The sequence below is a fragment of the Leucopleurus acutus genome, assembly GCF_964270905.1.
Source record: "Leucopleurus acutus genome assembly, chromosome: 3".
NCBI lineage: Eukaryota > Metazoa > Chordata > Mammalia > Artiodactyla > Delphinidae > Leucopleurus > Leucopleurus acutus.
The window spans coordinates 43,486,146-43,511,660 of NC_139145.1; the positions used below are offsets into that span (position 1 = coordinate 43,486,146).

Consider the following 25,515-nt stretch of genomic DNA (forward strand, 5'->3'; position numbering starts at 1 on the left):
ACTATATATTATTTCACCGGAGACTCACTCTACTTGCCAAGAGACACTTGATGAAGTAATCCTTTTCTTCCTCTGATTGTTGCTTCCTCTTTGTTGATGCGGACAGAATAAATGTCAGAGTCCTCACAGGATGTGTGTGGTCTAGCATAGGAGAGAAGCAGGGTTTCCTTTGCCGTCATCATAGACTTGACAGTGTTAATAGAGGAGTGATTGGTCGTCAGACATCTGGTATGCTGGGCCTGCAGTTGGGAGAGTGGCCACTGCTCCTGTGACTGGGGAGGAGAGACAGTTCCAGGAAGTGTCTGGTTCAGCTGGAGAATTAAAACGGCACCTAAACAGAGCCATTCTTTGCCTTTTCTTCTTCAGAACCCATGTTTTCACATTTTTCCTTTGACTGTGTCCTGCTCTTGCTGCTACTACTTACAAGTAAGTCTGGATTTTTGGAATTAGACAGTGCAAGATGAAGATGCAAGGATGGTCATCGTAATGCTAGCAAGAGCAAAAGTTTGGAAGCAACCTAAATGTCCACCAGTAGGGTAGTGGGTAAAGAAATTATGATATATCCATGATACAAACAGTGATGCTGACGAAACAATGATATATGAGATGTCTGTAAGTCATAAGGTGAATTGAAGAAAGCAAAGAGCAGAATAATGGGTATATTGGACTTCTCTGTGTGTGTGTGTGTGTGTGTGTGTTTGTGTGTGTGTGTGTGTGTGTTGCAGGGGAGTGGGAATACATGAATGCTTCTTAATGAATAGACTCTGGGAAAGGGAGCTGGGAAATAGAAAAGAGCAGGGAGAGGGAGTAGAGTTTTCATATACTTTTTATGCTGTTTGAATATGTGTGTGTACATATATATATATATATAAATTAATTTTCAACCTCAGAACAGCCATACACTAACTTCTTATTCAGCCAAGCGTTTTTATTTATTATGTGCCTGGTGCTTGAAAAACAAAAGAGATTTGTGTTAGGATAACTGCGCTGTGTTGGTGAACAGACAACTAGCCCAGATGAGTGAGCTCTTTTCCTGGCCGACAATTACCCATTGTCTGATTGTCTGTTTCCATCAGCACTGCCCTTCGGTGTTCACAGGACCGGCCACAGTTCTCTCCTGGGGCACTGGTTTTCAAAGGGAGGTTTTGAGACCAGCCATATCAGCATGTCCTGGGAACTTGTTAGAAATACAAATTTTTGTCCCCCCACCCCCCGCCAAACTATTAAATCAGGAGCTCTGATTAGTATTTAATCAGATTAATTAACTCTAAACTCTGACTGTTGAGCCCAGCCGTCTGTGTTTGAACAAGGCTTCCTGGAGATTCCAGTGCCCCTCAAGTCTGAGAATCATTGCTGTAGTGAACTGTCCTCCAAACAGGATAGCAGTAGTGGTTTCCTCTTTATTCTGCAAGGCATTGCTTGCAGTTTTCTTGAAATGGAGCAGCCTCCCTCATTGCTCTCCTTCCCTCTTTCTGCAGGGTCTTTGGAAGGAGTATACGTGTCTGAGGTGGGTCAGGATGCTGATCTGCCCTGCGCCTACTCTCCACCCACCCCTGAGGATCTCGTGCCTGTGTGTTGGGGCAAGGGACCCTGCCCTTTGTTTCAATGTCACAGTTTGGTACTCAGCACTGATGGAAGGAACTTGAGCTATTGGACATCCAGCAGATACCTACTAAAGAGGAATTTCCGCAAAGGAGACGTGACCTTGACCATAAAGAATGTGACTTTAGAGGACAGTGGGACCTATTGCTGCCGGATCCAATTCCCAGGCCTAATGAATGATCAAAAATCAAACCTGAAGTTGGTCATCAAACCAGGTGAGTGGACCTTTGCATACTTTCTTTCTGAATGAGATTTCCCTGTGGATCATATTAAATACACTGATTGGTCTCACCTCTGGTCTTCCCAATTAAAGCCCTCAGGTTGGGCCCCTAAGACCTAAAGTTTAACAGGCCTCACCAGCAATGCCCAGCCTGTTTAATTCCCTCCATCTATTTTGAACCTCATGGCCAGGATCTAGAGAATGGAGGAAAGACCTAGATCAGAGGTCTGAGTACCTGAGCGGTCATTAAAATCACCTGGGGAACCTTTTAACTCCCACAGATGCTTGGGCTCCACCCCACAACCAGAAAAATCACCATCTCTGGAGGTAGAGCCTGAGTGCGGGGGTTTTACAAAGTCTACCCCTGATGATTCTCCCCCATGTGCAGCCAGGATTGAGAACCACTGGACTCTGCATGTGTCGGGGAGAGGGGGCACGTGTGCTTGCATGTTTTAACATTTATAGAGCATATACTTGGTGGCTGATGGAGCTAAGTTCCAATCTGACACTGCTTCTTACCAGCTGTGTAATCTTGGGCAAGTTATTTAAACTCTGTGACCTCCTCCTCTGTAAAATATGATACTGCCGACCCTATAGGCCACTGGAAGGATTTTATGAGGTGTTTGATGAAAAACATTTACTGTGGCTGTAAGTTCCATTATTAACAATTAGACTGTGATAATGATGACTATAACACACCTCTGTCAGACATTTGGATTGTCATACACTCTCAACGAAGGTGTGTTCAGGTAGGTTTGGAAGTTGAGCATGTGTTTCTCTTCTTTTGTTGTGTTTACAGTAATTTCTGCTGCCCCTTTGATTCCCTGCAACAAGCTCTCTGCTCTCAGAGAAGCCTCATCCTTACGCTGGTTTCTGTCTTTAGCCAAGGTCACCCCTGCTGGGACTCCATGGAGGGACATCGCTACAGCCTTTCCAAGGATGCTCACCACCGAGGGGCCTGGCTCAGGTAATTACATATGGGGTCTAGGAGGAAGCCTTTAGTTGGTTTCTGAGTTAAGAGGATTTTGAATATGGGGAAAACATGAGAAAACAGTTTGAGTTTTCTCAAACTGTGCACCCAAGATAGTGTTTGAGGTGAGGGAGGTGGTGGAAGTAAATTTGTGCTGGGAAAAAGGAGCCCTGGGCTAGGGTTCTAAATTAGTCAGGAGTAGCCCTCAGACCTGGGCCAAAGCCTTTCGCTTCTCTGGAAAGCAACTGCCTCTTCTGTCTGAGGTATGGGTTCAGAGATTTTTGGATCTCACCACCCAGTATAATTCCCAACCCCCAAAAAAGAATTTTGATGAGCTATGTATTTTGCCAAACAAGGAAAGAAAAATTTCTACTATTGCCACCCCTGCATTAAAAAAAAGGGACACTTTTAAAGTAAATAAGTTTAATCTAATGAAAAACTCTTTACGCTGTCCTTATTATTTTCTGATTTACTCCTGGACTGGTGATGTTTTCATGAACTGACCCCAGTCCATGTTTGGTGTAATCTGGATTAGGTGATTTCAAGAATCCCTTCTAACTGGAATAAAGTCCATCATCTTCCTCAGATTTTGACCTCAGAAGGAGCAGCTAAATTCTTCAACTAATTCAACAAGGACTTTTCCCTGCCGCTTTGGAAGAGAAGATAGGGTCGAAAGAGCAGACCTCAGGTCACGTTGATCAGGGAGGTTAATCTTAAATATTTCTTGTCAGAGTCCTGGTCTCCCTAAACTCTCTGGAGCTCAGTCTTTCATTCTGTAAAATGAGGTTAATAATAGGTAAATTCCAAATCCTAATCTCATAAATCTCAGATTTAAATAAGGAAGCGTGTCTAAAGTGCTTAGCCCAGTGTCTGATCATGGTACCTACTCAATACATGTTAGTTATTGTCATTATCGGTAAGATCCAGAGGCAGAATGAGATTGTGGTTAAGTATGTCAGTGACAGGCAGGATGGGTTCTAATGTCAGCTTTTTGTATTAGTTTCATGAACTCAGTTATGTTGCTCAAACTCTGTGAGGCTCAATTTCCTTACCTCTACAATGAGGGTAATTCCAGTGCCTATGTCATAAGATTGTTGTAAAGATTGATGTGATCATGTATGTAAAGCACTCAGCATAGTGCCTGGCCCAGAGAAAGCACTCAAATATTAATTATTATTATAGATATTAACATCAGCTCTCTAGAGGTTCAATCTTTGGTGGTTCTTTAGTCACTGGTAGCCAACATCTCTTATGAAATTAGTGAGGAAATTAAATATGGTGGAAACAGATGATCGCCCACGTAGTGGGCTAACCAAATCATACATGTGTTCATCATATGCCATTGTTATATTTTTTTTTTTTTTTTTATGGTCAATTAATTTTTTTTTTTTTAACATCTTTATTGGAGTATAATTGCTTTACAATGGTATGTTAGTTTCAGCTTCACAACAAAATGAATCAGTTATATATATACATATATTCCCATATCTCTTCCCGCTTGCGTCTCCCTCCCTCCCACCCTCCCTATCCCACCCCTCCAGGCGGTCACAAAGCACCGAGCTGATCTCCCTGTGCTATGCGGCTGCTTCCCACTAGCTATCTACCTTACGTTTGGTAGTGTATATATGTCCATGCCTCTTTATCGCTTTGTCACCGTTTACCCTTCCCCCTCCCCATAGCCTCAAGTCCATTCTCTAGTAAGTCTGTGTCTTTATTCCTGTTTCACCCCTAGGTTTTTCATGACATTTTTTTTTTTTAAATTCCATATATATGTGTTAGCATACGGTATTTGTCTCTCTCTTTCTGACTTACTTCACTCTGTATGACAGACTCTAGGTCTATCCACCTCATTACAAATAGCTCAATTTCGTCTCTTTTTATGGCTGAGTAATATTCCATTGTATATATGTGCCACATCTTCTTTATCCATTCATCCGATGATGGACACTTAGGTTGTTTCCATCTCTGGGCTATTGTAAATAGAGCTGCAATGAACATTTTGGAACATGACTCTTTTTGAATTATGGTTTTCTCAGGGTATATGCCCAGTAGTGGGATTGCTGGGTCATATGGTAGTTCTATTTGTAGCTTTTTAAGGAACCTCCATACTGTTCTCCACAGTGGCTGTATCAATTTACATTCCCACCAACAGTGTAAGAGGGTTCCCTTTTCTCCACACCCTCTCCAGCATTTATTGTTTGTAGATTTTTTGATGATGGCCATTCTGACTGGTGTGAGATGATATCTCATTGTAGTTTTGATTTGCATTTCTCTCATGATTAGTGATGTTGAGCATTCTTTCATGTGTTTGTTGGCACTCTGTATATCTTCTTTGGAGAAATGTCTATTTAGGTCTTCTGCCCATTTTTGGATTGGGTTGTTTGTTTTTTTGTTATTAAGCTGCATGAGCTGCTTATAAATTTTGGAAATCAATCCTTTGTCAGTTGCTTCATTTGCAAATATTTTCTCCCATTCTGAGGGTTGTCTTTTGGTCTTCTTTATGGTTTCCTTTGCTGCGCAAAAGCTTTTAAGTTTCATTAGGTCCCATTTGTTTACTCTTGTTTTTATTTCCATTTCTCTAGGAGGTGGGTCAAAAAGGACCTTGCTGTGATTTATGTCATAGAGTGTTCTGCCTATGTTTTCCTCTAAGAGTTTGATAGTTTCTGGCCTTACATTTAGGTCTTTAATCCATTTTGAGCTTATTTTTGTGTACGGTGTTAGGGAGTGATCTAATTTCATACTTTTACATGTAGCTGTCCAGTTTTCCCAGCACCACTTATTGAATAGGCTGTCCTTTCTCCACTGTACATTTCTGCCTCCTTTGTCAAAGATAAGGTGACCATATGTGCGTGGGTTTATCTCTGGGCTTTCTATCCTGTTCCATTGATCTATCTTTCTGTTTTTGTGCCAGTACCATACCGTCTTGATAACTGTAGCTTTGTAGTATAGTCTGAAGTCTGGGAGCCTGATTCCTCCAGTTCCTTCTTTTGTTCTCAAGATTGCTTTGGCTATTCGGGGTCTTTTGTGTTTCCATACAAATTGCAAAATTTTTTGTTCTAGTTCTGTGAAAAATGCCAGTGGTAGTTTGATAGGGATTGCATTGAATCTATAGATTGCTTTCGGTAGTAGAGTCATTTTCACAATGTTGATTCTTCCAATCCAAGAACATGGTATATCTCTCCATCTATTTGTATCATCTTTAATTTCTTTCATCAGTGTCTTATAATTTTCTGCATACAGATCTTTTGTCTCCTTAGGTAGGTTTATTCCTAGATATTTTATTCTTTTTGTTGCAATGGTAAATGGGAGTGTTTTCTTGATTTCACTTTCAGATTTTTCATCATTAGTATATAGGAATGCCAGAGATTTCTGTGCATTAATTTTGTATCCTGCCACTTTACCAAATTCATTGATTAGCTCTAGTAGTTTTCTGGTAGCATCTTTAGGGTTCTCTATGTATAGGATCATGTCATCTGCAAACAGTGACAGCTTTACTTCTTCTTTTCCGATTTGGATTCCTTTTATTTCCTTTTCTTCTCTGATTGCTGTGGCTAAAACTTCCAAAACTATGTTGAATAAGAGTGGTGAGAGTGGGCAACCTTGTCTTGTTCCTGATCTTAGTGGAAATGCTTTCAGTTTTTCACCATTGAGGATGATGTTTGCTGTGGGCTTGTCATATATGGCCTTTATTATGTTGAGGAAAGTTCCCTCTATGCCTACTTTCTGCAGGGTTTTTATCATAAATGGGTGTTGAATTTTGTCAAAAGCTTTCTCTGCATCTATTGAGATGATCATATGGTTTTTCTCCTTCAGTTTGTTAATATGGTTTATCACATTGATAGATTTGCGTATATTGAAGAATCCTTGCATTCCTGGAATAAACCCCACTTGATCATGGTGTATGATCTTTTTAATGTGCTGTTGGATTCTGTTTGCTAGTATTTTGTTGAGGATTTTTGCATCTATGTTCATCAGTGATATTGGCCTGTAGTTTTCTTTCTTTGTGACATCCTTGTCTGGTTTTGGTATCAAGGTGATGGTGGCCTCGTAGAAGGAGTTTGGGAGTGTTCCTCCCTCTGCTATATTTTGGAAGAGTTTGAGAAGGATAGGTGTTAGCTCTTCTCTAAATGTTTGATAGAATTCGCCTGTGAAGCCATCTGGTCCTGGGCTTTTCTTTGTTGGAAGATTTTTAATCACAGTTTCAATTTCAGTGCTTGTGATTGGTCTGTTCATATTTTCTATCTCTTCCTGATTCAGTCTTGGCAGGTTGTGCCTTTCTAAGAATTTGTCCATTTCTTCCAGATTGTCCATTTTATTGGCATAGAGTTGCTTGTAGTAATCTCTCATGATCTCTTTTATTTCTGCAGTGTCAGTTGTTACCTCTCCTTTTTCATTTCTAATTCTATTGATTTGGGTCTTCTCCCTTTTTTTCTTGATGAGTCTGGCTAGTGGTTTATCTATTTTGTTTATCTTCTCAAAGAACCAGCTTTTAGTTTTATTGATCTTTGCTATTGTTTCCTTCATTTCTTTTTCATTTATTTCTGATCTGATTTTTATGATTTCTTTCCTTCTGCTAGCTTTGGGGTTTTTTTGTTCTTCTTTCTCTAATTGCTTGAGGTGCAAGGTTAGGTTGTTTATTCGAGATGCTTCCTGCTTCTTAAGGTGGGCTTGTATTGCTATAAACTTCCCCCTTAGAACTGCTTTTGCTGCATCCCACAGGTTTTGGGTCGTTGTGTCTCCATTGTCATTTGTTTCTAGGTATTTTTTGATTTCCTCTTTGATTTCTTCAGTGATATCTTCATTATTAAGTAGTGTATTGTTTAGCCTCCATGTGTTTGTATTTTTTACAGATCTTTTCCTGTAATTGATATCTAGTCTCATGGCGTTGTGGTCAGAAAAGATACTTGATACAATTTCAATTTTCTTAAATTTACCAAGGCTTGATTTGTGACCCAAGATATGATCTATCCTGGAGAATGTTCCATGAGCACTTGAGAAAAATGTGTATTCTGTTGTTTTTGGATGGAATGTCCTATAAATATCAATTAACTCCATCTCGTTTAATGTATCATTTAAAGCTTGTGTTTCCTTATTTATTTTCATTTTGGATGATCTGTCCATTGGTGAAAGTGGGGTGTTAAAGTCCCCTACTATGAATGTGTTACTGTCGATTTCCCCTTTTATGGTTGTCAGTATTTGCCTTATGTATTGAGGTGCACCTATGTTGGGTGCATAAATATTTACAATTGTTATATCTTCCTCTTGAATTGATCCCTTGATCATTATGTAGTGTCCTTCTTTGTCTCTTCTAATAGTCTTTGTTTTAAAGTCTATTTTGTCTGATATGAGAATTGCTACTCCAGCTTTCTTTTGGTTTCCACTTGCATGAAATACCTTTTTCCATCCCCTTACTTTCAGTCTGTATGTGTCTCTAGGTCTGAAGTGGGTCTCTTGTAGACAGCAAATATATGGGTCTTGTTTTTGTATCCATTCAGCCAATCTGTGTCTTTTGGTGGGAGCATTTAGTCCATTTACATTTAAGGTAATTATCGATATGTGTGTTCCTATTCCCATTTTCTTAATTGTTTTGGGTTTGTTATTGTAGGTCCTTTCCTTCTTTTGTGTTTCTTGCCTAGAGAAGTTCCTTTAGCAGTTGTTGTAGAGGTGGTTTGGTGGTGCTGAACTCTCTCAGCTTTTGCTTGTCTGTAAAGGTTTTAATTTCTCCATCAAATCTGAATGAGATCCTTGCTGGGTAGAGTAATCTTGGTTGCAGGTTTTTCTCCTTCAACACTTTCAATATGTCCTGCCACTCCCTTCTGGCTTGCAGAGTTTCTGCTGAAAGATCAGCTGTTAACCTTATGGGGATTCCCTTGTGTGTTATTTGTTGTTTTTCCCTTGCTGCTTTTAATATGTTTTCTTTGTATTTAATTTTTGACAGTTTGATTAATATGTGTCTTGGCGTATTTCTCCTTGGATTTATCCTGTATGGGACTCTCTGTGCTTCCTGGACTTGATTAACTATTTCCTTTCCCATATTAGGGAAGTTTTCAACTATAATCTCTTCAAATATTTTCTCAGTCCCTTTCTTTTTCTCTTCTTCTTCTGGAACCCCTATAATTCGAATGTTGGTGCGTTTAATGTTGTCCCAGAGGTCTCTGAGACTGTCCTCAGTTCTTTTCATTCTTTTTTCTTTATTCTGCTCTGCAGTAGTTATTTCCACTATTTTATCTTCCAGGTCACTTATCCGTTCTTCTGCCTCAGTTATTCTGCTATTGATCCCATCTAGAGTACTTTTAATTTCATTTATTGTGTTGTTCATCGTTGCTTGTTTCATCTTTAGTTCTTCTAGGTCCTTGTTAACTGATTCTTGCAATTTGTCCATTCTATTGTCCATTCTATCTCCAAGATTTCGGATCAACCTTACTATCATTATTCTGAATTCTTTTTCAGGTAGACTGCCTATTTCCTCTTCATTTGTTAGGTCTGGTGGGTTTTTATCTTGCTCCTTCATCTGCTGTGTGTTTTTCTGTCTTTTCATTTTGCTTATCTTACTGTGTTTGGGGTCTCCTTTTTTTTTTTTTTTTTTTGCAGGCTGAAGGTTCGTAGTTCCTGTTGTTTTTTGAGTCTGTCCCCAGTGGCTAAGGTTGGTTCAGTGGGTTGTGTAGGCTTCCTGGTGGAGGGGACTAGTGCCTGTGTTCTGGTGTATGAGGCTGGATCTTGTCTTTCTGGTGGGCAGGTCCACGTCTGGTGGTGTGTTTTGGGGTGTCTGTAGACTTATTATGATTTTGGGCAGCCTCTCTGCTAATGGGTGGGGTTGTGTTCCTGTCTTGCTAGTTGTTTGGCATAGGATGTCCAGCACTGTAGCTTGCTGGTCGTTGAGTGAAGCTGGGGGCTGGCGTTGAGATGGAGATCTCTTGGAGATTTTTGCTGTTTGATATTATGTGCAGCTGGGAGGCCTCTTGTGGACCAGTGTCCTGAAGTTGGCTCTCCCACCTCAGAGGCACAGCACTGAGTCCTGGCTGCAGCACCAAGAGCCTTTCATCCACAGGGCTCCTTAATTTGGGATGATTCGTTGTCTATTCAGGTATTCCACAGATGCAGGGTATATCAAGTTGATTGTGGAGCTTTAATCCGCTGCTTCTGAGGCTGCTGGAAGAGATTTCCCTTTCTCTTCTTTGTTCTCACAGCTCCCAGGGCCTCAGCTTTGGATTTGGCCCCGCCTGTGCGTGTAGGTCGCTGGAGGGCGTCTGTTCTTTGCTCAGACAGGACGGGGTTAAAGGAGCCGCTGATTCGGAGGCTCTGGCTCACCCAGGCCGGGGGGTAGGGAGGGTCACAGAGTGCAGGGCAGGCCTGCAGCGGCAGAGGCCGGCGTGACGCTGCAGCCTGAGGCGCGCCGTGCGCTCTCCCGGGGGAGCCGTCCCCGGATCCCGGGACCCCGGCAGCGGCGGGCTGCACAGGCTCCCCAGAAGGGCGTGTGGCTAGTGACCTGCGCTCGCACACAGGCCTCCTGGCGGCGGCAGCAGCGGCCTTAGCGTCCCATGTCCGTCTCTGGGCTCCGCACTCTTAGCCGCGGCTCGCGCCCGCCTCCGGAGCTCTCCCAAGCAGCGTTCCCAATCCCCCCTCCTCGTGCACCAGGAAACAAAGAGGGACGTAAAAGTCTCTTGCCTCTTCGGCAGGTCCAGACCCCTCCCCAGACTCTCTCCCGGCCAGCCGCGGCGCACCAACGCCCTGCAGGCTGTGTTCACGCCGCCAACCTCAGTCCTCTCCCGGCGCTCCGACAAAAGCCGGAGCCTCAGCTCCCAGTCCCGCCCGCCCCAGCGGGCGAGCAGACAAGCCTCTCGGCTGGTGAGTGCCGGTCGGCCCGATCCTCTGCGCTGGAATCTCTCCGCTTTGCCCTCCGCACCCCTGTTGCTGTGCTCTCCTCCGCGGCTCCCAAGCTCCCCCACTCCGCCTCCCGAAGTCTCCACCCGCGAAGGGGCTCCTAGTGTGTGGACACTTTTCCTCCTTCACAGCTGTCTCCCGCTGGTGCAGGACCCGTCCCTATTCTTTTGTCTCTGTTTAGTTTTTTCTTTTGCCCTAACCAGGTACGTGGGGGGTTCCTTGCCTTTTGGGAGGTCTGAGGTCTTCTGCCAGCGTTCAGTAGGTGCTCCGTAGGAGTTGTTCCACGCGTAGATGTATTTCTGGTGTATCTGTGGAGAGGAAGGTGATCTCCGCGTTTTACTCTTCCGCCATCTTCCCGGAACTCCCATTGTTATATTTTAAAGAATCCTACAACTATAGACCTAGAAGAGACTTGAAGGATCCCACTTTCCCATCTCGTGTTTCAAGGTTCTTTACAACATCACTCCCAAGTTGGCATTCGCTGTATGCTTACACACCTTCTGAGATGGAGAGGTAGCTTCCTCACAACACAGTGCATGTTTTTTTAGAAGTGTCTATACCATAACCAGAAGTGTCCTTCCTTTCAGTTTTTACTTGTTTGTTCCTTCCCTTTAGGGCAACAGAAATGAAGCCATCTTTTGCATCTGAGAATATAGGCAGAGTACCTACAATCTCTGAGCTTTTCAAAGGCCTGAGAAAATACTTAAACAAAGAAAGGCAATGGCTCCAGACTATGAAAATCAAATGAAAATTGAAATTAATTAGTATTTAATGACATGACTATAATATGTAATATTATTTCAGTTAGTTACATGCAAGTCAACTTGTGTGTAGTTACACCTTTTCTTTAGTGTGTAATGTGGGTACTTTTTTTTTCAGTTTTGCAATTCTTTTTTTTTTTTAATTTTTTATAACATCTTTATTGCAGTATAATTGCTTTACAATGTTGTGATAGTTTCTGCTGTATAACAAAGTGAATCAGCTATACCTATACATATATCCCCATCTTCCCTCCCTCTTGTGTCTCCCTCCTGCCCTCCCTATCCCATCCCTCTAGGTGGACACAAAGCAGCAAGCTGATCTCCCTGTGCTATGCGGCTGCTTCCCACTAGCTATCTATTTTACGTTTGGTAGTGTATATATGTCCATGCCACTCTCTCACTTCATCCCAGTTTACCCTTCCCCCTCCCCGTGTCCTCAAGTCCATTCTCTACATCTGTGTCTTTATTCCTGTCCTGCCCCTAGGTTCTTCAGAACCATTTTTTTTTCCTTTAGGTTCTATATATGTGTTAGCATACGGTATTTGTTTTTCTCTTTCTGACTTACTTCACTCAGTATGACAGACTCTAAGTCCATCCACCTCACTTCAAATAACTCAATTTCATTTCTTTTTATGGCTGAGTAATATTCCATTGTATATATGTGCCACATCTTCTTTATCCATTCATCTGTTGATGGACACTTAGGTTGCTTCCGTGTCCTGGCTATTGTAAATAGAGCTGCAATGAACATTGTGGTACACGACTCTTTTTGAATTATGGTTTTCTCAGGATATATGCCCAGTAGTGGGATTGCTGGGTCGAATGGTAGTTCCATTTTTAGTTTTTTAAGGAACCTCCATACTGTTCTCCATAGGGGCTGTATCAATTTACATTCCCACCAACAGTGCAAGAGGGTTCCCTTTTCTCCACACCCTCTTCAGCATTTATTGTTTGTAGATTTTTTGATGATGGTCATTCTGACTGGTGTGAGGTGATACCTCATTGTAGGTTTGATTTGCATTTCTCTAATGATTGGTGATGTTGAGCATTCTTTTATGTGCTTGTTGGCAATCTGTATATCTTCTTTGGAGAAATGTCTATTTAGGTCTTCTGCCCGTTTTTGGATTGGGTTGTTTGTTTTGTTGATATTGAGCTGCATGAGCTACTTGTAAATTTTGGAGATTAATCCTTTGTCAGTTGCTTCATTTGCAAGTATTTTCTCACATTCTGAGGGTTGTCTTTTTGTCTTGTTTATGGTTTCCTTTGCTGTGAAAAAGCTTTTACCGTTTTTTTGTTTGTTTGTTTGTTTGTTTTTGCGGTACGCGGGCCTCTCACTGTTGTGGCCTCTCCCATTGCAGAGCACAGGCTCCGGATGCGCAGGCCCAGCGGCCATGGCTCACAGGCCCAGCCGCTCCGTGGCATGTGGGATCTTCCCGGACTGGGGCACGAACCCGTGTCCCCTGCATCGGCAGGCGGACTCTCAACCACTGAGCCACCAGGGAAGCCCACCTTTTAAGTTTTATTAGGCCTCATTTGTTTATTTTTGTTTTTATTTCCATTTCTCTAGGAGGTGGGTCAAAAAGGATATTGCTGTGATTTATGTCATAGAGTGTTCTGCCTGTATTTTCCTCTAAGAGTTTTATAGTGTCTGGTCTTACATTTAGGCCATTCACATTTAGGTCTTTAATCCATTTTGAGCTTATTTTTGTGTATGGTGTTAGGGAGTGTTCTAATTTCATTTTTTTACAAGTAGCTGTCCAGTTTTCCTAGCACCACTTATTGAAAAGGCTGTCTTTTCTCCATCGTATATTCTTGTCTCCTTTATCAAAAATAAGGTGACCAGGGCTTCCCTGGTGGCGCAGTGGTTGAGAGTCCGCCTGCCGATGCAGGGGACACGGGTTGGGTTCGTGCCCTGGTCCGGGAAGATCCCACATGCCACGGAGCGGCTGGGCCCGTGAGCCATGGCCGCTGAGCCTGCGCGTCCGGAGCCTGTGCTCCGCAACGGGAGAGGCCACAACAGTGAGAGGCCCGCGTACCGCAAAAAAAAAAAAAAAAAAAAATAAGGTGACCATATGTGTGTGGGTTTATCTCTGGGCTTTCTGTCCTGTTCCATTGATCTATATTTCTGTTTTTGTGCCTGTACCATACTGTCTTGATTACTGTAGCTTTGTAGTATAGTCTGAAGTCAGGGAGTCTGATTCCTCCAACTCTGTTTTTCTTTCTCAAGATTGCTTTGGCTTTTTGGGGTCTTTTGTGTTTCCATACAAATTGTGAAATTTTTTGTTCTAGTTCTGTGAAAAATGCCCTTGGTAGTTTGATAGGGATTGCATTGAATCTGAAGACTGCTTTGGGTAGTATAGTCATTTTCACAATGTTGATTCTTCCAATCCAAGAACATGGTATCTCTCTCCATCTATTTGTATCATCTTTAATTGCTTTCATCAGTGTCTTATAGTTTTCTGCATATAGGTCTTTTGTCTCCTTAGGTAGGTTTATTCCTAGTTATTTTATTCTTTTTGTTGCAATAGTAAATGAGAGTGTTTCCTTGATTTCTCTTTCAGATTTTTCATCATTAGTGTATAGGAATGCAAGAGATTTCTGTGCATTAATTTTGTATCCTGCTACTTTACCAAATTCATTGATTAGCTCTAGTAGTTTTCTAGTAGCATCTTTAGGATTCTCTGTGTATCCTGTCATCTGCAGTGACAGCTTTACGTCTTCTATTCCAATTTGGATTCCTTTTATTTCTTTTTCTTCTCTGATTGCTGTGGCTAAAACTTCCAAAACTATGTTGAATAATAGTGGTGAGAGTGGACAACCTTGTCTTGTTCCTTGTTTTTCTTTCTGACTTACTTCACTCTGTATGGCAGACTCTAGGTCCATCCACCTCACTACAAGTAACTCAATTTCATTTCTTTTTATGGCTGAGTAATGTGGGTACATTTAATATGCTTGCTATAAAGTGAAGAGGAGCCGTAACAAGTAGGAGTCCCAAGGGTCTTTGAAGCTCCTAAACCCACTTTGAACACAGAATAAATGCAATCTCTCTTCCACCTGAAGAAGGCAGGACTGCATCATGGATGAATCCTTAGCTTCGGAGGTAGACTTGGTTTGAATCTCAGAAATGCCAGTTAATAGCTGTGTGATTTGGACAAAGTACTTCTCTGAGACTCAGTTTCTTTATTTAAAAATTGAGAAAATAATAGTACCTACCTATTGTGGTGAAGATTAAAAGATATTGTGCACATAAAGTGTGAAGCACCATGTCTGGCACATAATACATGCTAGATGGTAACTATTAAATTTATATACTTTTAAAATCATCACGTGCCTCCCCCATTGTCATCTCCCCCCACCCCCCAGTCTCGGGTCCTCAAGGAAAAACATTGTAACTTTCACCAACTGTCCCACCCATCTTGGTTGATGTCTACCTATGTGAAAATAAGGTGTGATAACCCAACAGTGCTCTATTTTATTGATCATTTTCACTGTAAAATGAAATTTTAAAAAAAAAGTTAGACAGTCTTACCATTTAAGCCAAGAAAAGTAACTATAGGGAAGCAGAAACTGGATTTACACTAGAAAATGTTGTGTGTGGTTAAGATACATGTTTACTTAGTAGTTTCACCAGTGTGGTTTTTAAATTCCTTTTGGGGAATAGGAGCTAAGGAAAGTGGAAGATAATCTCTTTCCTTTCCTTTTTTTTTTTTTTTAAACTTTAGGCTGAGAATATGCTTTTATAATATTAAAATCAGAGTCTGTAAACCAGTTCTACATTAAAAGGTTTAGACTGCTAAGCTTCCAGAAAGTGACCTTGACATTTAGAAAGTTTCAGATCCTCTGACTCACACAGAAAAATACGTTGGCATGGTTAATCATCCCAAAGCTGACAAATTATTGGTTTTTAGAATGCAGTGTTTACGAGGTCAGGGCCTGTGCGCATCTTGTTCACTGTTCTGTCCCTGTCCCCCGTGCCTGGCATAGAGTGGGGGTGTAGTACATGTTCATCGAATGGATAGGCAGATGACTAACTAAATGAATAAAAAGGAAAGAAGGTGAGCTGGCAGCTGGGCAGTGTGGAGGCTTCATAATCACAGTGCCGAGATGAGCCTTGTTGGAGGCAGCACAGTTAAGAGTGTGTGCTTAAAGCCACGTGGACCTAGATTGGAAGGCCATTTCTGTTATTCACTAAGCTGTGTGACTTTGGGTAAGTCACTTAGCTTCCTAATTCTCAGCTTCTTCATCTCTGTAATGGGACTAATAGTCCCTACTTTAAGATAGTTGTTTTGAATGCTAAATGAGATACTTCCCTTGAAGAATTTAGTACAATGCCTGTTCATGGTAAATTATAGTTACAGTTATTATTATTTTCAATTTTTTAGGGAACAAAATACCCTGTCTTACTCTTAATGAGTAAATGTTAAATTTTTTTTAAAGAAAATTAACTTTCGTTACCTTTCAAATTCTAACCATGCCACATCTTCTTTATCCATTCATCTGTTGATGGACATTTGTACAATGGAATATTACTCAGTCATAAAAAAGGATGAAATAATGCCATTTGCAGCAACATGGATGGACTTTGAGATTATCATACTAAATGAAGTAAGCCAGACAGAGAAAGGCAAATATCATATGATATCACTTCTATGTGGAATCTAAAAAAAATGATACATACGAACTTATTTACAAAACAGAAATAGACCTACAGACATAGAAAACAAACATATGGTTACCAAAGGGGAAAGGGAGAAGGGAGGGATAAATTAAGAGTTGGGGATTAACATATACACACTACTATATGTAAAACAGATAATCAACAAGGACCTACCGTATAGCACAGGAAACTATACTCAATATTTTGTAATAACCTATAAGGGAAAAGAATCTGAAAAAGATATATATTCTGAATCACTTTGCTGTACACCTGAAACTAACACAACATTGTAAATCAACTATACTTCAATTAAAAAAATGAACAAAATAAATATTAGAGAACAGTTATTTGATCTAAAAAAAGTCTAATTATAATGCCTGCCTCTGTGTCATCAGTGTTGTTGGAATTTTGAAGACCCCTTTAGGGCCCTGAGGACACAACAAACCACATATTCAAAATAGGTTTTCCTGGAAGAAGTCTCCAATTCATAGAACATAAGTAGTTAGGTACATCATCTGGACGAAAAAAATGTGGTCATCCTGAAGTTGATTTGTAAGTGTTCAGTAAGTTTTGTTTGTCTCTCAGTTAATTATTGTGAAGATAATGGAGTAGAATTAATTTCAAATAGGATTATAGGTAGCTTTTAAGATTTAAAAAAACTCATATAAAAGAAAGCATTCTTAACTGTTCCACTGGCTATTTTTCTTCTTTGTGGCAGAGACACAGACACTGGAGACCCTCCATGATAAAAATCAAACAGTGAGTAACTGTGTGTGTGAGCTGACTTTATGCTCAACTCAGAGGAAAAAAAGTATGGCTTTAGACTTCCTTCCTGCCCACTCATTCCTTGGGGGAAAATGCCTTAATCTCCCTTGGCTTCAGGTTCCTTGGCTGTAACATGTTGCTGATAACTGTTGTAACTGCAAGTCCTGGTGTAAGGATGGAGTGGGGTGATGCATGTAAAGTGCCTGTCACATAGTAGGTGCTGGAAAACCAAAAGGAAGAAGCATTAGCATTTTGTCCTTATTCTCAAATTTCACAGCTGTATACCACTGTGGAGGGTTTGGACACCCTCCATCACCCCAGAGTATGTTTCTCCTTGCTTCCATTGCAACCCTAATGACAAAGATTGTGTGTTTAAATTTATTTATTTATGATAAGACACCAGGCAAGAATATTCTAAGCCAAGAACTTAGGTATCTAACTAAAAATAATTTTAATCGACCACCATTTTAGTGTCTCCCACCTTCTCAGAGTAAAAGGGAAAACCACTAAAACAGGGGTCCCCAATCCCCGGGCCATGGACTGGTACTGGTCTGTGGCCTGCTGGAGCTGGGCTGCACAGCAGGAGGTGAGCGGCGGGCGAGCAAGCGAAGCTTCATCTGCCGCTCCCCATCGCTCCCCATCGCTCGTGTTACCGCCTGAAGCATCCCCCCTCCATCCCCCCCAACCCCGGTCTGTGGAAAAATTGTCTTCCTTGAAATGCCAAAAAGGTTGGGGACCACTGCATTAGAGAACAACCTGATAGCAGTGACTGGAAAATTCTTTGAGGCCATATCCAGGAGTTTGCATTCATTTAACTCAATCTCTGACTCAGTGTCAAGCATTTTTTGTTTGTCCTGTCTTCTTTGCAATCCAGGTCTGCCTTTTCAGTACCTCTGTGTGCCCACAGTGCTTACTGCAAGTGACCTTGCATGGTGCACTCCTGCAGTAACTGTCTGTTGAATAAATGGAAGACTTAATTCCTTGACGTTGTTTTAAAAGTGTTTACCATTACTCTTTTTAAAGGAGGAACATGAGGTGAAATTTTAGAAGCAGTATGTTCACTGTGACTGAGTTAACAAAATATCTAATTAATTAGAGCAATAGCAATAATAGCTACCACTGATTGAGATTTATCCTGTACCAGGCTCTGTGCCAAGCATTTTCTGGTTTTCGTCACTTAATTTTCCTGATAACTCTACACAGCTCTTCCTGATGACACAGCTCTTTGGTGACAGAACTGGGATTTGAACCCAAGACAGTCTGGCTGCAAATTCCTAGCTTTTAAATCACTGTCTTTCTGTGAAAGTTGGGGTTTCATGGCAAGACACCAAATTTAGACCACTCTGAAACTCCCTGGGAACACCAGGGAATCATCAATGAACAGGGCCCCACTTTTTATGTGAGGAAAGGGGAGTCCATTTACTAAGGTTGCTTCTCCACCCACAGCACAGAGAGGCACCTCTTATTCCCTTGCTAACTCCAAAGATTCAGCTAATCCCTTTCTTTGGGTGGTTTGAGGCTTGTCTAGAAGGGGACAGATCATGAGTCATTTCAAGGTCCCTGCATTCCTGAGATACTGTGAAAGGGATGGTCCCATGCATAAGTCATGAGCCTGGCTGGGCAGACAATGGATTTCTGGTCATTTGCTGCAATTCTGTTTGTGTTTCCGTAGGAAATATCCACACTGGCTAATGAGTTACAAGACATGGGCGCCACCACCAGAATAGGCCTCTACATCGGAGCAGGGGTTTCTGCTGCGCTGGCTCTCGTTCTTATCTCTGGTGCTTTAATTCTCAAATGTAAGTCATTTGATGGTGCTTCTCTCTCCATCTGATAAGGAACTGTTAATATAGGAACCAACATATGCCTAAGATAGAACTATTAGTTTATATTTATACCTACAGGTGATTAGAATAAATACTCTTTAGTCCTTCCAAACCTCAACAATAATAATAGCTCATTTTTATTCAGTGCTTACCATGTAACAGGCATGTTTTATATTTATTATTGTCACCATCTTATATAAGGTGGCTAGCACTGTTATTCCTATTCTTATAGCAGAGGAGAGTAACGTTTAGAGACAGTAAGCTTTCAAGGTTTTCTCAAGGTTTCAGAATCAATAAGTGGCAAAGCTGGAATTCAAATTCAAGCAGGTTGACTCTAGTACCTGTTTTTTTATCTTTTGTTAAGAAAATAAACCTTTTTAATTCATGAACATGCCCAGTTTTATTAGGAATCACAACAACGACAATCACTTTCTTCTGTGCATTTTTCTATCTTATTTATTTCTCAGGCGTGGTTCTTTAAAGAGGGGTAGCAGGTTCCTTTAACGCTGGGTCATGCCCAGAGTCGCAGCGTTTGTATTTTCCTCCATTGTGGCACTCAGCACACATATTTTATTTCTAAGTTACTTATCTTTATTAAAAAAAATTAAGTATGATTTATATGCAATTAACTGTATATTTAAAGTGTGTTCAACTTGATGAATTTCAATAGATGGTTTCACCCAGGAAACCATCACCACAATCAATTCCCAAACACTTCCATCACCCCGAAAGCCTCACGTACTTTTATAACTGTGATATATTCTCTTCTCTTTGGTGCAGAGACCAAGGCCTTATACCACTATTATTTTATCAGCCTTTCTTACTAATACATAAACATCAACTATGTGTAGGGTTACAAACCATTCCAAATTTTCCCAGGATTGAAGGAGGTTCCTAATGTGTGGGTTTTCAGTGCTAAAACTGGAACAGTCCAGGGAAAACTGGGATGAGTTGCTCATCCTGTGTGGCTTGAAGCTGCCAAGTGCTTTCTGTGCATTAAATCCTCATAACTACCCTGTTGAGAAAGGTACTAATATTATTCTCATGTACCAGTTGGAGAACCAGTGTGCTAAAAGGTTAAGTAACTTGCCCAAAGCTACACAGTTAATTGATAGAGGATTTGAAACTGGGGCTGTCTTGCTCACCATTTTGTTACTCTGCCATTAATGGTAAATGGATTGCTGAGAGGAAGAAGCTACTCACCCCCACTTACCTGGGTTTATGGAGAGATAGCAGTGGAGTTTGGAAATTGACCACATGAATATGGAGTCTGCAGGTTGATAAGGAGCAATGACCACACCCACTTTTCGAGTTTTGCCGAGGCCTGGATATTAGGGACTGTTCTGGTTTGTGTAGAGGGTATGCAAGCAGGGTGATGAGGAGTGGGAGAAGTCATGTTTTGTGCACACATATGATTACTCCCAAACCATGACTACATGGAAAAATAGATGGGAAAGTTGTATTCCATCTGCAGTCTTTTCCCTAGAAGTTGCTGGAGAAAATCATACAACCAAGGTGATAGGTTTTTAAGTCATGACATCAAAGCCATAAATTGGTACTCAGTAATGCCCAGCAATCCTGGATGTTTCTAGTGCACTGTCTGAGATGAGCATCACATACTTCATTGCTGCTCAAATCTCCCTCGCCTCTCACTGCACTGATGAAGTATTAAAAGCCTGTTTCAACCACTTTGCCTCAGCCAAGACTTCGTTCTTCCTTTGATCACTTTCTCCAGAATCATCTCTCTCTCCATTCCTGTTTATGCTATTTTTATTAGTATAAAAATATGGCCTAGTTCACACATTTCTCTCCAGTGACTCCCATTTCTCTGCTCTCCTTTACAGCCGTATTTCTCGGATGCGTTGTTCCTACCTCTCACCCCTCCACACTCTTTAACCACGCCCCCTCCCAATTTAGCTTCTACACCTGAAGTGCCATGGAAATAGTTTCAGTCAAGCTCACCAGTGACCTCCATTTTGCTAAATCCTGTGGATACCTCTGTCTTCATTGTAGTACGTCTTTCAGCAATAACTAAGTTGACTCTCACTCATTCTAAAAAGTCTTCCTTCTCTTGGCTTCTGAAACACCAGTGTCTTCACTAGCCACACCTTTCAGTCATTTTTGTTATTTTCTTTTCTTCAGCATGATCTTTAGATGTTGTGATTCCCCAGGGCCGCCCCTTTTCCTCTCTCCATGCCCTCTGGCTGATGACGACCTATATTCCCATAGACTTAAATGTCATCCTTAATTTCTCTCTCCAGCACTCAAAGGTGTTGATACTGATTGGCCAGCTGTCCAGTTGTTATCTCCACTTAGATGTGTCCCACACTGTGTCAAGAAAGGAGCTCTAGAGTCTATATTCCACCTTTTTAGAACCCAACCTCCCCCTCCCTGATCTTCTTCATCATAGTGTTTCATTATCATACATCTGGTTGCTTAAGCCAGAGAGCCAGAAGGCATCCTTGAATCCCCTCTTTCATCACTCCTAATACACAATCCAACTTCACTTTCCCGCACTTTCTCCAAATCATATCTAAAATCCATTCGTAATTCTGCATCTCTCTTTCACCACCTTACTCTGAGGCAGTTCTCTACTTACCTCCTCATTTTTTCATACCTCCTTTTAATTCATTCTCCACACAGCAGCCAGAGTGATTGTCTTAAAACCCAGTCAGATCATATTTCTGGCCTTCAGTTATTTCCTATGGCTTAGAATAAAATCCAAACTCCTGATTATGACTTACAAGGTCCTATAGTATCTAGCCCAGCCTCCCTCTCAGACCTTACCTTGTGCCACTCTCTTATTCCAGCCATGCTTCCAGTTTCAGCCACTCACTACTGTCTTTACCAGGGCTTTACTTGATCCAGAATGCTCACCCCGGCTTTTCATTTGGCTGACTCATTCTCTTCTTTCAGAACTGAGCTTAAAGATCATTTCTTCTGAGAATTCTTTCCTGATTACCTTCTTGATTATCTATTCCAGTGCATTGTTGTTTTTTTTTAAAATTGAAATACAGTTGATTTACAAATTGTGTTAGTTTCAGGTATACAGCAAAGTGATTTCAGTTATATACATATATATATAAAATATATATATATATTTTTTCAGATTCTTTTCCATTATAGGTTATTATAAGATATTGAGGGCTTCCCTGGTGGCGCAGTGGTTGACGGTCCGCCTGCTGATGCAGGGGACACGGGTTCGTGCCCCAGTCCGGGAAGATCTCACATGCCGTAGAGCAGCTGGGCCCGTGAGCCATGGCCGCTGAGCCTGCGCGTCCGGAGCCTATGCTCCGCAACGGGAGAGGCCACGGCAGTGAGAGGCCCGCGTACCGAAAAAAAAAAAAAAAATTGAGTATAGCTCCCTTGCTATACAGTAAATCCTTGTTGTTTATCTATTTTATATATACTGGTGTGTATCTGTTATTCCCAAACTCCTAATTTATCCCTACCCCCCCTTCCCTTTGGTAACCATAAGTTTGTTTTCTGTGTCTGTTCCTGTTTTATAAATAAATCCATTTGTATTATTTTTTAGATGTCACATGTGTGACATCATATAATATTTGTCTTTGTCTGATTTACTTCACTCAGTATGATAATCTCTAGGCCCATCCATTTTGCTGCAATACTTTTCTTTCTATTACATCACAATTTGAAATTATTTTATTTTTCCCATTTACTTTTTTTTTCCTAAATGCCTCTCTCACTAGAAGACAAGTTTCATGATGTCAGGGCTCATAGTTCACCTTTGTGTCCCTGGTGCTTAGCATACTACCAGACACGTAGTGGGCGCTCCCTACATTTGTTAGATATGAAAAATGCATCTTCATTACTTTTAGCATAGTTTATGTAAAAAATCAAGACGCATATCAGTGGTTTGATTTAATTCAATCTAATAGGTAGACCAGACTTCCCTAAACAATCTTTGCCTCCAGTTAGCTCATTTTATTTATCTCATTTACTTTATGAAAGCATTTTAAATTGACTTTTCTTCGCCTTTTTACCTAGGGTATTCTGATAGCAAAGAGAAGATACAAAATTTAAGGTAAGAATAATGCATGCAGTAGTGGAAGGTGGGAATCTTGGATATTCCTACTCTAATCTGGGCTTTGATCTTTGCTCTTAGAAGTCCTGCCCTGAGACTTTGGGATCTAAATTTTTACTACTTCCTTTTTGCTTTAGGCCTAGATTTATGAAATGCAAATTTAACATGCTGCTTGGTTTTATTCTTGATCCCTAATCCCTCTAGCTTCTTTAGTCCTAAAGTTAAGGTAGAGAATTTGTCTCCCATTGATAGGAAATGCTTATATATTTCTGATTAAAGGGCTTTTTCAGTGAACTGACCCTTCAGCTGATTGAGTACTTACTACACCCGGGTTCTGGGTGACCACTGGTTTATAGACGTGAACAAGAAACTCAGAATCTACTCTCAGGGCTTTTACAACCCAGCCCAGCTCTTCTTAACTCTGATTGCCTATTAGAATCATCCAGGGCACTTAAGCATACTATTGTCAACCCCAGAGCAAATAAATCAGAATCTTTGGGGATGAGGCCTAACCATAGGTATTGTTCTAAAAACTTTCAAGAAAAAAGTGATTCTGTCCACTGCATACTCTCTAAACCACTAATAATTTTAGACTAAATCTAGATCGTATAGTTATGAAGACAAAATAGTCTGCAGTAAAAAAGTCAAATAAGATCAAATAAAATATTTAATTATCAATGGCTTTATATTTTGTGTCAGTATTCTTTATTAGAGCTGAAACTTGAAATGTGGTAATATCAATAGGTAATATTTACATGCAATAATTCATTCTTTATGAAATTACTTGGTTAATGTTCATCTCCACCTATAAATGTGAACTCCATAGAAAATTAGGAACTTGTCTGCCACATTAACAACTGTATCTCCTAGCACACACCTAATTCTTAGTATGCATTTGATATTTGAGGATTGAATGAATAAACGTTCCTTACAGCAGCCCTGTGAGATAGAGTACTTATTCCCATTTTATAGATGAGGACCCTGAGACACTAAGTTTACTAATATACAGCCTGTAGGGGATTTTTGTGTTTTGTTCACTGTTGCATCTCTTGATGCATTGAACAGTATAAACACGTTAAATAGCTCTTGAATGAATAAATGAAAAAAGCAAATCCAACTTACCCAAGATCACATGGGTGGAAAGCAACAGAGGCAGAATTCGAACTCAAGTCTCATTGGATCCATAACACATTCATTTCTTTTACTTTTTGAAATTGTTCAAGCTGACATAATAATTGAAATAATAGTGCAAGGAACAGTAGAACCCTTCACCTAAGCGTGTCATTTAATATTTTGTCACATTTGCTTTATCTGTTTCTCTATTTACATACATATTTTTTTTTTCTGAACCATTTGTAAAGGTGTTTCAAACATCTTGACATTTCACCTAAACACTTCAGTCTGCACTTCCTCAGAATAAGGACATTCTCTTAGATAACACAATGCCATTTGTATACCTATGAAAATTCAGATTAATTTGAATTTGGGCAGTTATTCCCCAGACTATTTTCATTACAATTTTATGTTTCCCCTGCCTAGTCAGGACCTGATCAAGGATCATATACTGCCTTGGTGGCTATCTCTTCAGCAAAGCCCATTCTTTTAACTCTATTCCATGTTGCCTGGGATGCTTAACTCAACTGCATCACTTTATTTCCACAGCCTCATCACTTTGGCCAACCTCCCTCCCTCGGGGTTAGCAAATACAGCAGGAGAGAGGACACATCCAGAGGAAAACATCTATACCATTGAGGAGAACGTATATGAAATGGAGGATCCATACAAGTATTACTGCTCCGTCAGCAGTGGGCAGCAGTCCTGACAACGCCTGGGCTGTTGTCTTTCAACGCCACCAGATTCACCACTTCCTTTTGGGGTTTGGTGTTATCTTCTTTGAAAACTATGAGATGGCTCACCTGACTAGTTTTAGAGGTTCTGTCCTTGGCCACCGAGCAGAGTTTTTCCATGTTCTAAAGATAAGGAGCTCACCCGAGGATTGAACTGGGACCAGCATTGTACTTAGACAGGCACAACATTACCTCTGTGTTCCCGCCACCCAACCCGGAGGCTGCTAATCAGGGCATTAGAGCTCAAATGGACTTTTATAGAGAGTAGGAATTCTTAATATGGGGTCTCTGGAATTCCAGATATTCAGTTATATGGTGTGTCCATGAAGCTTCTGAAAATACAGGGGAAATTATGTGCTGAGATACGTGCGTGTCTTTTTCGGTACAGGAAGTCTAAAGGGGCTGTCGATTCTCAAAGAGCTCTGTGAACCGTAGCAGGTTCGGAAACTATTGGAGTAGGAGTAGATGGTCTTGAAGGTTCCCTTTGAGTCTCAAGGTTGATGCTTCTTTGAATGTTGACTCTGTGACAGTAAGTGCCAGTGCACAGCTCTCCTTGGCCTAAGTTAAGAAGACTGCCCAGCAAGGCCTGTGGTGTGGCAGGTGCTCCTGGAGAAAGAGGAAGTATGCTTAGTGTGTGTTGACAGGTTTTGCTTGGGGTGCACTCAGAGGGAAAGATCTCTGACCAACTTCTCCATTCATGGAGAGAACTGGAGCTGTGTTTCTCACAAAAGAAGAAGCAGTGACTGGGACACAAATTCTGTTTCCTGGTGGAAAGTAGGTAAAGGGCTCCAGCCATCTGTATTTGTCCCTGTCAGATCCCCTGATGGAAAGACAATGGCCCTTAAACTTTAGTTCCAAGATGGTAGAGAGTAGGTCTATCTTGCCTATTTGCTTCCTCCCCAGTCTTGGCACAACTCTGACACATAATACGGATAGAAATT

The 25,515-nt window shown here is 41.0% G+C and overlaps 1 protein-coding gene across 1 annotated transcript; it reads left to right on the plus strand.

The window, feature by feature from the left end:
• Nucleotides 1-371: 371 nt before the first annotated feature.
• HAVCR2 (hepatitis A virus cellular receptor 2) lies at nt 372-24,549 on the plus strand (the record flags this gene model as incomplete). Its single annotated transcript, XM_082837341.1, has 7 exons — nt 372-426; nt 1,479-1,817; nt 2,622-2,789; nt 16,810-16,850; nt 18,529-18,655; nt 22,691-22,727; nt 24,390-24,549. The coding sequence occupies 7 exons, from the start codon at nt 372-374 to the stop codon at nt 24,547-24,549; spliced, it is 927 nt and encodes a 308-aa protein (XP_082693467.1).
• Nucleotides 24,550-25,515: the final 966 nt, after the last annotated feature.